The 12,824-nt window shown below is 51.3% G+C and overlaps 1 protein-coding gene across 1 annotated transcript in view; it reads left to right on the forward strand.

Annotated features, from left to right (window-relative positions):
* LOC144719478 (LIM/homeobox protein Lhx5-like) overlaps positions 1–12,824 on the forward strand; it is a 51,737-nt gene that overhangs the window by 18,703 nt on the left and 20,210 nt on the right. The window contains exon 2 of the mRNA XM_078595429.1: positions 11,291–11,610. Within this exon, the coding sequence (XP_078451555.1) occupies positions 11,291–11,610 (320 nt within the window). The remainder of the gene's footprint in view (positions 1–11,290; positions 11,611–12,824) is intronic.

Genomic DNA, 12,824 nt, shown 5'->3' on the forward strand with positions numbered 1-12,824 from the left:
ATCTCCACTATACCCGGATTTTGATTTAAAGCTTTCGTGACTGCAGGGATTCATCTTCTTGGTTCTTTCGGTAAAGTCACGTAGAAATAATAAAATAATAAAAATACAACATCGTAAAATACAATTCTCACGACGTTTCGGCCACAACGCAAGCAGCCGTCCTCAGGTGAAGAACAGGGCTGTCGGAAAGACAGCGTCTGAATGAGCACCACCAGGCTTGGCAGCGTATATTTAAGCTGGGTTAGAGGAGGAAGGGCGCCTTGACAAATTAATCTGAGACCCCCCCCCCACCTCCTACGCATTCCACAAGTAGTAACTAATCCCATATCTGCATTTTCCATAAATATGCTAAATTCATCTGTTGATATGCAAATTACTTTGTCAAGGCGCCCTTCATCCTCTAACCCAGCTTAAATATACGCTGCCAAGCTTGGTGATGCTCATTCAGACGCTGTCTTTCCGACAACCCTGTTCTTCACCTGAGGACGGCTGCTTGCGTTGTGGCCGAAACATCGTGATAATTGTATTTTATTATGTTTTATCTTTATTATTTTATTATTTCTACGTGACTTTACCGAAAGAACCAAGAAGATATACCCGGATTTATTTCTCCTAATTCTTAGCGAAGATCTCAGTGTGTTCGGTCTCTCCACCGAAGGATTTGTTCAAATAACCTTTGAGTCTCTCGACATTTTAGCACCTCCAATGAGCGCGGTCGGCTACGTACGGTGCGAAAGAAGTTCAACATACGTACAACCGAAGGGATGTATATTGTGTGCTCACTCGTTCTGCCTGCCATGCAACGTTGTCCATTGTGCAGGGTAATAGTCAGACTCTGGGCCATCTCGCCACGCACTGGCGGAGCCAGTGGGGGGGGTGGGGTGACATGTGCTCCCCCCCTCAATGATCCGATTTAAATCCCTAATTTCGATCGGATCATTGGGGTTTATTAGTAATAAATCGGAATTTTGCGACCACCACTGCCACTGTGTAGCATATTATTACGTGCCAAGGACTCTATGAGATGATAGGACAATAGAATGAATCCATAATTGGCAATAAGTAACAGCAAAGCAGTTATAAGTGACTCAGAATTGTGCGCAGTTGCGTATAGAGTACACGACTTCCCTGAAGGCATCACACAGCTTCAGCGAGCGCGATGCCGATCACACAACGCGGTTCGAATTCGACCCTCGATCGATGGCTGCGCCATCGCCGCACACGCCTCGAATAAAAATCAAGGGACAAGTCCTTACTTACTAACAACTCCTCTATCATGTTTCATTGCTGGAGGGGTTGCCCCCCCTCCCCTACCTGAAAATCCTGTGCTCCGCCAATGTCGCCACGTCGACATTTCTTCTTCTTATTATAATTTAAGTCCATCACACGATGAGCACCTACTATCCAGCAGCGTTTGTTCAGCACACAAACTCTGTTGGTGGAGGCTTTGACCTTTCGGATGTCGCTAACGACGTGCACGCTTGTTGGACAAACACTGCTGGGCTGCCAGGTGTCCAGTCTGTGATTAGTAGGCCTGGCACGGTTCGCTCGGGTTAGCACGTGAGTTCGTAGCACGGTTGGCTAAGTACGGTACTAAAGAAGTTCAACGTGCATACACACAAGAGCGCTCCAACCGAATTGGAGCTAAAGCTCACACTGGGCTGGACGAACACTCGCTTTTCTAAAGACAAAGATCCCCCGTATAGGCTCCAGAAGACTGTTGGGGCAAGTGCTGTTAGCGAGCACCTATGAAAGCCGAAAACTGCACACGAGGAGGTGGATGGCCAGCAACCACGCCCGACCGCCTTTGTCTCCCCGCCCTGCAGTGCTGATGTACACGCGCGCTGCACCGGGTGATTATTTCTATGGCAGAGTTGACCGAGGGGAGGCCCAATTCCGGTTCAGATAGTCGTCACTGATGTTGTCTTTGAGTGGGAATCGAACTCATGTCACAGTGCGCTAACTACTCTGCCACCGCTCCTCTGAGACATGCCCTCTCTGTCACGCAAACGTTAAAACCGCACAGCCGCATTTGGCAAAACTACATACATTCTATGATAATAGGTTTTTCCCCTTTTTCTGGCAACAAAACAGGTGTTAAGATGGTAAAACACCAAACTGAAACCTTTTACAAGGAATCATGTCTGCATTAACTACAATGCTTGTGGTCAGAATGCAAACAAAAAATACACTCTGATAATATATGCATTGTCCTTGAAACTGATTGGTCCACACCAGAGACAGCTTTATTTTGAGCCTCGTCTCAAACGGTGTTAGACCAGAGGACGCCAAAAGGCGTACGCTGCACAACGACAATTCCTCTATCAGAGTAATGAGAGCTCGGGTGAGCATCTACATCATGGGGCCTCCTTTGCCAGTACCAAAATATGATAATGGGTTTTTCTCTGGCAACATACATCATAGGTGGGCATAGCGCTGAGCATGTATTGAAGTTCAGTGACACGGCGAATATCGTGCTGGTACACTGAGCACCGCCGTGGTGTAGCTCTGCGATTCGTGCACTGCAACACGGACCCGACAATCTAAGTTCGATTCCGGCCCACGGCTAACATCAAGTGATGAATGACGTCTGAAACGGTTCCTCGGGCCTCCCTTTCACTCGCCTCTTGCTGACCAGCGTGGCGAAGTATGGTTAAACACGACCTGAACGACTCACACACACACAGAGTGGTGAAGTATGTCTAAGCACGCCCTGAACGACTCACACACACAGAGTGGTGAAGTATGTCTAAGCACGCCCTGAACGACTCACACACACAGAGTGGTGAAGTATGGTTAAGCACGCCCTGAACGACTCACACACACAGAGTGGTGAAGTATGGTTAAGCACGCCCTGAACGACTCACACACACAGAGTGGTGAAGTATGTCTAAGCACGCCCTGAACGACTCACACACACAGAGTGGTGAAGTATGGTTAAGCACGCCCTGAACGACTCACACACACAGAGTGGTGAAGTATGTCTAAGCACGCCCTGAACGACTCACACACACAGAGTGGTGAAGTATGTCTAAACACGCCCTGAACGACTCACACACACAGAGTGGTGAAGTATGTCTAAGCACGCCCTGAACGACTCACACACACAGAGTGGTGAAGTATGTCTAAACACGCCCTGAACGACTCACACACACAGAGTGGTGAAGTATGTCTAAACACGCCCTGAACGACTCACACACACAGAGTGGTGAAGTATGTCTAAACACACCCTGAACGACTCACACACACAGAGTGGTGAAGTATGTCTAAACACGCCCTGGACGACTCACACACACACAGAGTGGTGAAGTATGTCTAAACACGCCCTGAACGACTCACACACACAGAGTGGTGAAGTATGTCTAAACACGCCCTGAACGACTCACACACACACAGAGTGGTGAAGTATGTCTAAACACACCCTGAACGACTCACACACACACAGAGTGGTGAAGTATGTCTAAACACGCCCTGAACGACTCACACACACAGAGTGGTGAAGTATGTCTAAACACGCCCTGAACGACTCACACACATAGAGTGGTGGACAGAGGTCGCAGACGGGTTTTGATTCCTTACCCGTACCCGGCCGCACCAGGGTCGCAAATGGGTACCCGTACCCGTACCCGGCCGGGTACGGGTACCCGTTCCCTACCCGTACCCGTACCCAAAATGAGTGACAAACGGTTACTCACCAGTGACTCACGGCCTACCCGTACCCGTACCCGGCCGCACCAGGGTCGCAAACGGGTACCCGTACCCGGCCGGGTACGGGTAGCCGGGTATCGGGTAGGGTACGGGTATCGGGTACCCGGTTGCGACCTCTGGTGCTGGAGTATATTTATTGCTGCTATGCTGCTCTGTGTCGACACAATAGCGTTGTCGGCACGCAATGAATTCGTTACGAACCGCAGGCAACGCTCATGACTCGGTTTAGCCCCGAGGTGTTTCTGATCGCCTTCTCCTGTGCACACCGATGGCGAGCGAGGCTCTACGTTGCTGGGGATGATCGGGCATTTGTTGTTTTTTGCCGGCGCAGTTTCTCAAGACGACTAATCAGTGCAATCGGAGTCACGAGAGTTACTCAAATCTCTCTCCTTGAAAACTCATCTCGTCAAATTGGCCTTCACCCCCTAGTTCCGGCTGTTTTTTTCCCCGTTTCTATTCTTGTACGCGGCTGCGTTGTGGGATCTGCGGACGCGATGCGCCTTGTGCATTTAAATTACCGTGAAGCCATCACCCCTCGCTATACGGCGACTCGATATACGGGATTTCCAAACGCGGACAACTTTTCTGCGAACGTGTGTCTGCTCCGCATATCCAGTGGATGTCCGTGTCTATTATTGATTGTGATTATCGTTAGGGCGCAGCATGCATTCGATCGGTACACGATGAGGTGTCTTCATAGCGTGCCCGTGTTTTAAAACTCAGGCCACGCCTTGTCAATGAAGTCCCTCACCTCCCGTGTGTGTGTGTGGCTCAAGCCGCGCAGTGCACAGAGCTCCACTCACCTCGGCCAACGCACTTTGCATGCACACATTGGCCCGACTCAACGTGTGCGAGCGACGTTTACGCATTTGCAAGAAGTCGACTTTGCGGAGAGGACCACACGTCCCAGTGCCATGTCCTTGATCTCCTGTGAAACAAAGGCTACGTCTCTACACACACACACACACTCTCAAATGTTTGTTGAACTTCTTGCACACCGCACGTAGCCAACCGTGCTAATCGGAAGGCCGATCCGTGTGTTGAATTAATTCGGTTTTGCTTGGGATTTTTTTTATCGAACTCTGGGACCAGATTTTTGCCATGGTGTTGGTGTTCGTCAGGATGATTGTGCTTGCTGACACAAACTCATCCGGGTTGTGGTGCAGCCCGCGTTTTCGCGGTCGTGCCGCATGGCTAGCTCTCTGATGTCTCGTCGGATTGTACCGCAGGTTTATTTTGGCACGCTGGTCCGACGGTTCAGAGCCCCACGTGCCAGGAGCTTCTTGAGACGCTGCCACATAGGCAGGCTCGTGTCTCTTCGGTAAGCCGTCCGAGTCTTGCAACCCCGGCACGTACGGGCTGGAGAGTAAACCAATGTAGTGTGCGCCCCTTCAACGGAGGAGGGATATCAAAACTGCACGAACTCTCCCTGAAGCCCTCTCGTCTTGGCGATTGGCGACTGAACGGTTTACTGCCACCGTGCGCAAGAATAGCGTAGTTCCCGATGAGTCTCGCGGCCCGTGGAGCGAAACGTCGGACGCACATCGGAGAAAGATACTGCTTGTAATGTACACACGTAGTTGGTAAGAGGGCCATGTCTAATAGGACGAGGCCCATGTCACTGTGAAGATTGGTCACAGATCGTCAACCGCGAGTTCTATTCCCGCTCACGGCCACCACAAGTGACGATTATCTGAGCCGGACATGGGCTTCCCCTTGGTCGACTCAGCCTCAAACGAGCGTCTGGCGCGCTGTGCAAACATCGCCACTCGGACGGGCGTGCACCGAGCTGAACTTCATAGGTGCTTGCTAGCAGCACTTGTCCCACACTCATTTTAAGGCTATACGGGGGAATCGTTGTCTTTATCTTAGTAAGTGTCCTTCAGTTTGACACGTAGGAGGCTTTCGTGACCAATATCATCCATAATAGAGTTTTTTGGGGTTAGATTGCATATATATATAAACGTGTTATTAAAACCCACCACCACCCGACACAGCCAACTAGTAAGGTTTGTCACGTAAACAGAACGTGGCCAATTCGTTACTGGTACAGCACTAGTGTGTAGTTTATAGTGCAGTGTATAGTGTAGTGTATAGTGTAGTGTATAGTAGTGTATAGTGTAGTATACTAGTACAGCACTAGTGTGTAGTATATAGTGTAGTGTATAGTGTAGTGTATTGTAGTGTATAGTGTAGTATACTAGTACAGCACACCGGTGTGTTGGAGAGCTAAGCCACACCATTTACAATCCGAGTAACGACGTTTCGCCAGCAATTACAACTAGCTTCATCAGGCGACAGGCCAGGAATACGTATCATTCGCCCTGCAATCCACAACCGGTGCAAAACGCTGCGGTGTACGGAGCCCGCGGTGAGTTTTTTTTATTTGGGGAGAGGGGGGTGGTGATGGTGGTGGTGGTGGTGGAGCGTCCCCCCCCCGCAAGCCTCGTTCCGCGCGACATCTGTGCACACTGCGCCAGGCGCGCGCGTTGCGCTTGACGGCTCTCGATCGCCGTGGCGTTCACGCGCTCGCGAGTACCCGCTACTGTGAGCGTGTGCTCACCCCCCTCCCCCTCCTCCCCCATGCATCCATGCCCCATTCAAGCCACCCCCCGACAAAGCCAAACACCCCCTCCCCCCACCGCTTGTTAATTCCCTTCCTCTCTGCCACCCCCACCCATCCCACACACACACACACGCACGTCGGCACCACCCACCCATCAAAAATCAAACGCCGAATCAAAAGGTCTCGGCGTGGTTTACAATACACAACGAAAAGCCCGCGTGCTTTTTTCTTTTTCTTTTTTTGTAAAGAGGTGCCACTGTTCGCGTGTGATCGGTAATTCGCAGTTAACGAACGGGCAAATATAAACTCGGTAAATCCACTGCGTGTGATCCTCCAGCTGCGACGCGCACGTGCAGCACCAGCGCATCCCGCGCGCGCGCGCGCTCGGCTCGCCCACGTGGGTTTAAAGAGACACCAAAGACAAAGATCCCCCGTATGGCGCCGGCAGACGGTTGGGGCAAGTGCTGTTAGCGAGTAGCACCTTTGAAGCCTGGTACGGCACACGAGGGAGTGGGTGGCCAGCAACCACGCCCGCCACCTCCTTCGTCTCAGCAGTGGCGATGTGTTTACTGCACACCGCATCCAGGTACTTATTTGAGACCGAGTCGACATAGGGGGGGTCCAGGACTGGTTCAGATAATCGTCACCGGCGTTGGCCGTGAGCGGGAATCGAACTCGGGTCGCCGGATTCGTCGCGCAGCGCGCTAACCGCTGCACCACCGCTCCACCGTCACGCCCCCCCCCCCCCCAACGAAGTGGGGAGGCTGCCCTCTTCTCCAGGTAGTGGGGATTGAGAAAAGTGGTTCCGATTCATATCGGGCAGTTTTTATAACGTTGGGTAAAGTTTGCCCGATATACATACGTGATTTATCGAGGTGCCATTGTGTCGACCAACTTCCACGCGCCCACGGGCGCTTGCACGCGTCTGCGAACAGCTGGATACAAAGAGGGCCACTGCGATTATTCGTGCCCTACCAAGTAGTGCGGAGGGCAGGGGTGGTGGGTAGTTCACGTGGGAGCGCATTTGTCTTTGGTGTCAGCGACGCAAATGTTACGCACAGATGTGCATCGTTCACGCCGATCGCCGGCATTCTGTCACGAGTTTCAGCCGGAGAGGTTCATGCACTCGTTGAGCTGACGATACCCCGCAGCACAAATGAGTTCAAGTGAAGATCTCTTTCGTGTTTAACGCGGGCATTGTCGATTCACAGTTCATGTTGGATGACATTGTCGTGTAGATATCATGTAGAATTGAAGCGTAACCCTCCACCACCAGACAGCGGCAATTACAACGTTCGTCACGTGGGCGCACCTATGCAAAGCGAACAGAGTTTTTGTCAATTCTGTCCGACGTTTCGCTGCTCCTCCCGCGGGCGTTCTTGATGTCCTGGTGGGACTGTGGCACAGTGGTGAGTGCCCTGCGCAATTATCCCGGCATCCTGAGTTCGATTACTGACAATGGCTCACGTAAGTGGCAAGATTATACCTGAACCGGTCCCGGGCCTCCCTCGTCACCAATCCACGTTGACGAGTTTGGTGATGTTTCTGGTCAAAACTACCCCGATGACCGGTATGACGTGGAGGAGGCCTTCATCCAGCAGTGGAGTGACAAAGGAATGCAATAATTACTTTAAATTACTCATAGTCTTCCTCTTACGTGAAGTTCCATAAGTCTGGCGGTGCAGATGTTCTTATACGCAGGTCAACGCGACAGAATTCATGAAAACTTTTGGTGGTTATCACCCCAAATGTCACCAATCATAGTCAGAGACACTTACGCATTATGTTATCTTACCACCACTAATGTCTGGGTGTTTATATGTGGGGCAAACTGTAGCGTGTACACATGTTGAACGTTTTTCGCACCGTACGTAGCCAAGCGTGCTAATCGAAGTGCAGTGGTTAGCACATTCCGTCACGAACCCGGCCACGCGAGTTCGATTCCCGATCACGACCAAAAACAGTGACAATTATCTAGATTTGAAGCTTTCGTGACTGCAGGAATCCATACTCTTTGGTTCTTTCGGTAAAGTCACGTAGGTAGAAAAAAATATATATAATAGTAATATATTACGACGTTTCGATCGCAACACAAGCGGTCGTCCTCAGGTGCAAAAAAATAATCCAGCAGTGGAACTGCTGAAACGTCGTGATATATATTTAGATTTTATTATTGTTCTAGCTACGTGACTTTACCGAAAGAACCAAAGAGTAGTGACAATTATCTTGATGGGGTTCCGGGGCCTATGTGCCGTGCCGACATTCACTGGTGCTCGCTAACAACAGCATTTGCCCCAACAGGCTGCTAAAGCTGTAGGGGAGATGTTTGTCCTGTTTGTTTTAGGGGAGCGGTAGTGTAGCAGTTATCGCGCCACGACCAGTAACGATTTTCTAGTTTCTTACCGGTCTTGACCCTCCCCTAGGTCGACCCAGGCTTCAAAAAAATTTGTGCCGGTGCGGTGTGTGAACATCAACAGTGGGGAGACAAATTCGGCCACGCGTGGTGTGGGCCACGCAACCTGCTTTGTGTGCTCGCTAACAGCACTTGCCAAAGAAGTCTGTTAATAAAAAAAAGCCTACACGGGGGATCTTTGTCTTTGTGTCTATGCCTCGTCCTCTTCATTTTCTTAAAAATATGTGTTACTCTTTCTTTAAACCACCCCCCCACCCTCTCTCTCTATTTAAGGCCTTGACTCAGAGGCATTGGGTTTCTGTGTGTCTATGTTGTGTGTCTCTCTCTGTGTGTCTCTGTGTTGTCTCTCTCTGTGTGTGCCAGCGGGCGTTCGACACTTCACGTGGCCTCAAGGTGCACATGGCCTGGCACAAGCGTCGTGGTGACGTCACCGCCACTTAGTGGCGAATGGCGGTTGTTGTTGTTGTTGTTATGTTGTGTCTATCTCTCTCTGTGTGTCTCTGTGTTGTCTCTCTCTGTGTGTCTATGTTGTGTGTCTCTCTCTCTGTGTCTCTGTGTTGTCTCTCTCTGCTTGTGTGTCTGTCTGTATGTCTCCGTGTCTGTGTTTTGTCTCTCTCTCAAATTTAGTTCTACCTGATGACGACCGCTTGTGTTGCAATCGAAACGTCGTACTATATTATTTAATTTATTTTCTTTCTACGTGACTTTACCGAAAGAATCAAATATATATAATTGTTTTTCCGCAATTTCAATACATAGTGTACAGGCTTTCGCAACAATTCAGTAGTATTCATAATAAATGTGTCGTAACCCTCCACCACCCGACACAGTCAATCAGCAAAAAAAGTGTCACGTTGACAAAAGACAAATAGTTCACTACTTTAGCCCACCGGTGTGTTGAAGAGTGAATCCACAACATTTACAGTTTTTGAGTAACACGACGTTTCGCTGGTAATTACATCCAGCGTCATCGGGCAATTCGCCAGAATATGATTGATGTTTGGGTCAGATCTGGTCAGTAAAATGTTTGTCGTACACCCTGCTCCACCAGACGAAGCCAGATAGCTAGTTCTCCAACACACTGGCGTGCTGAAGCAGCGATACATCGACAACTTTACGAATTGGCTGTGTTCGGGTGGTGGAGGGTTTACGACACACATTTTACTTACGAGACCTGACCCAAAATCAATTATGAATCCGTGTGCAGCCTTTATTACGCACCGGTTCATTTTTTGAGTGTTCACTTTGCGTCGTCTTTATTTGAATGCAGTGAATGCGATTCTTGCTAACGGCCTCAATGGTTTGCAACACACGCGCGCGCGCGAGCGTGTTTGTGTGTTATTTTGTTATGTGAACTTCACAGGTGGTGGTGGTGGTGGTGGTTGTGGTGGTGGTGGTGGCGACGATCACGACGCGTCGCTCTTGTCTCTGTTCGTGTGTCCTCCCACGTGCATCCCTTCCTGTTCCTGTCCACTTCAGTCTCTCATCTCTAGACGTCTCTCCGCGTGTCACTGCATTTCTCCAAACGCCTCTCTCCCCCCCGCTCTCTCTCTGTGTGTCATATATCACACAACGTCTCTCGAACTTTCTCTGGCTATGTTACTGACTCATCTTTGTGTGTCTCTCTGTATTTATGCCCGCATCTGTCTTTGTCTCTCTCGCCCATGTGTCTCTCCGTATTTCTCCACCCATCCACCCCGCCCCCCATGTCTCCCTCTCTCATTTTACATCTCTACGCATAAACTTTCTCCACGTTCGTCGATCTCTAAGTGGGTCCTGTCTCTTCGCGCATCCTCCCTGCATCTCAAAATACACACACACATCTCTGTCTCTCTCTCACTACACACACACACGTCTCTGTGTCTCTCTCACTACACACACACATGTCTCTGTGTCTCTCTCACTCTCTCACTACACACACACACGTCTCTCACTCTCTCACTACACACACACACGTCTCTGTGTCACTCTCTCACTACACACACACGTCTCTGTATCTCTCTCACTACACACACACATCTCTGTCTCTCTCTCACTACACACACACATCTCTGTCTCTCTCTCACTACACACACACATGTCTCTGTGTCTCTCTCACTCTCTCACTACACACACACACGTCTCTCACTCTCTCACTACACACACACACGTCTCTGTGTCACTCTCTCACTACACACACACACGTCTCTGTATCTCTCTCACTCTCTCACTACACACACGTCTCTGTGTGTCTCTCTCACTACACACACACACGTATCTGTGTCTCTCTCACTACACACACACACGTCTCTGTGTGTCTCTCACCCTCTCACTCTGTTACCTTCTGCAACTCGTCGTTTTGCCATCCCACTTTCGCCGATAAGACATCGTCAGTGTGTGCGCGTCGCCACACGTTTGCAACCATCGGGGTTTGACAGCACGATGATGATGATCATGGAGGGGGGTATTTTCACTTTTCGCGTTTTGTCGGGGGGGGGGGGGGAGCGCACGTCAGGGGCCGCACTAAAGTCCACCACGTGGCAATGAAGAACACCGCTCTTCATCATCTCTCGTCGTCCTCTACCTGCACCACCCCCCTCCCCCCCCCCCCGTTTACCCCACAGGCGCTTCGGCCCCAAGTGCGCGGGCTGCTCCCAGGGCATCTCGCCCAGCGAGTTGGTGCGCAGGGCACGCGAGCGCGTCTACCACGTGGCGTGCATGACGTGCGCGCTCTGCGGCAAGCAGCTGCGTACCGGCGAGGAGCTCTACATCCTGCCCGGGGGGGCCTTCCTCTGCAAGGAGGACTACCTCGCCTCCGGGCCCCCCCTCGACCCCGCAGCCGCAGCAGCCGCAGCAGCAGCAGCAGCCGCCCACGGCTCGGCCAGCAGCAGCGGCGGAAGCCCCTCGGACGCGGCGCCCCTCCGAGACGCCGGAGTCAGATCGGGTGAGTCGATTCGATTGCCTCCGAAGCAGTGGCGGGGTGATTATCCCAGGAGCAGGAGTAGCTATGGGCCCCGCACTTTCATGCCCCCCCCCCATCCCCCGCCCGAAACGCTTTCAAGCTATCGATTCCGGTTCGGTGATTCTGCACTTGCTCTATTACTATAGTACTATACCGCCTTCAACTTGTATGAAGGACTGGGTGTTTAAGGTTAGCGATTTGTCGTATGAGCTGGCTGTATAGCGAATGAAGAAATACAATTACTTTACTGTGCAAGTAAAATAATGTGTTTTAATATTTATGTGTTTTTTTTTTAATTTAGGGCCCCTTTATAACATATCCTACAGGCCCCGCACTAGCTTAATCCGGCACTGATACCACCACTCCCCACCCCTTCTTCCAACCCCCCCCCCCCATGCCTCCCTCCCCTCCACCAACCCCTCTCATCCCCTCTCCGCTCCACCAGCCCCTCTCATCCTCTCTCCCCCCCACCAACCCCTCTCATCCATCCTCCCACACCCCCCTCCTCAACGCCCCTCCACCAACCCTCCTCCACCGACCGTCCATGCACGTGCGCTGTTGGATGTCGCCGTCTGTGTTTACGCGTTTACTTGCTGCTTCTTGTTGTTGTTGGTCCGGCGTGGTTGCTGGGCAACCCATCATCATCTCGTATGCCGTGCCGGACTTCAGAGGTCCCGTTAAGGCTACACGGGGGATCTTTGTCTTCTCGTTTCGTTGTGGGGAGCGGTGGTGCAGCGGTTAGCGCCACGCTGCGCTACGAACCCGACAACTCGAGTTCGATCCCCACTCGCGGCCAACACCGGTGACGATTTCATGAACCGGTACTGGGTCTCCCCTAGGTCGACTCAGCCTTAAACGAGTACCATGGTGCTGTGTGTAAGCATCAGCAGTGTGGAGACAAAGGCGGCCGGGCGTGGTGCTGGCTACCCCACCCCCTCGTGTGCTCGCCTTTGCAAAGCCAGGTTCACATCTGGCCAAATAGTTGGGATCTGCACTGCGAATTGTAGAGACGTGTGCACGTGCGCAGTTGCGAACTGCGACTGGCTGTTATCATCATCCTGAGTGCACGGTTCAATGGCCTTGTTGCGCAAATACTCTCGCTGTGGATGTGTACAAGGCAGTTACGGGCAACTATGAAGTTGCGCGAGTTTGAGAGCGATAGGTTGCGCAACTGATCGCTCAGTGGGGAGCGGTGG

Source organism: Lampetra planeri, chromosome 6, assembly GCF_965212315.1.
Source record: "Lampetra planeri chromosome 6, kcLamPlan1.2.h2, whole genome shotgun sequence".
Lineage (NCBI taxonomy): Eukaryota > Metazoa > Chordata > Hyperoartia > Petromyzontiformes > Petromyzontidae > Lampetra > Lampetra planeri.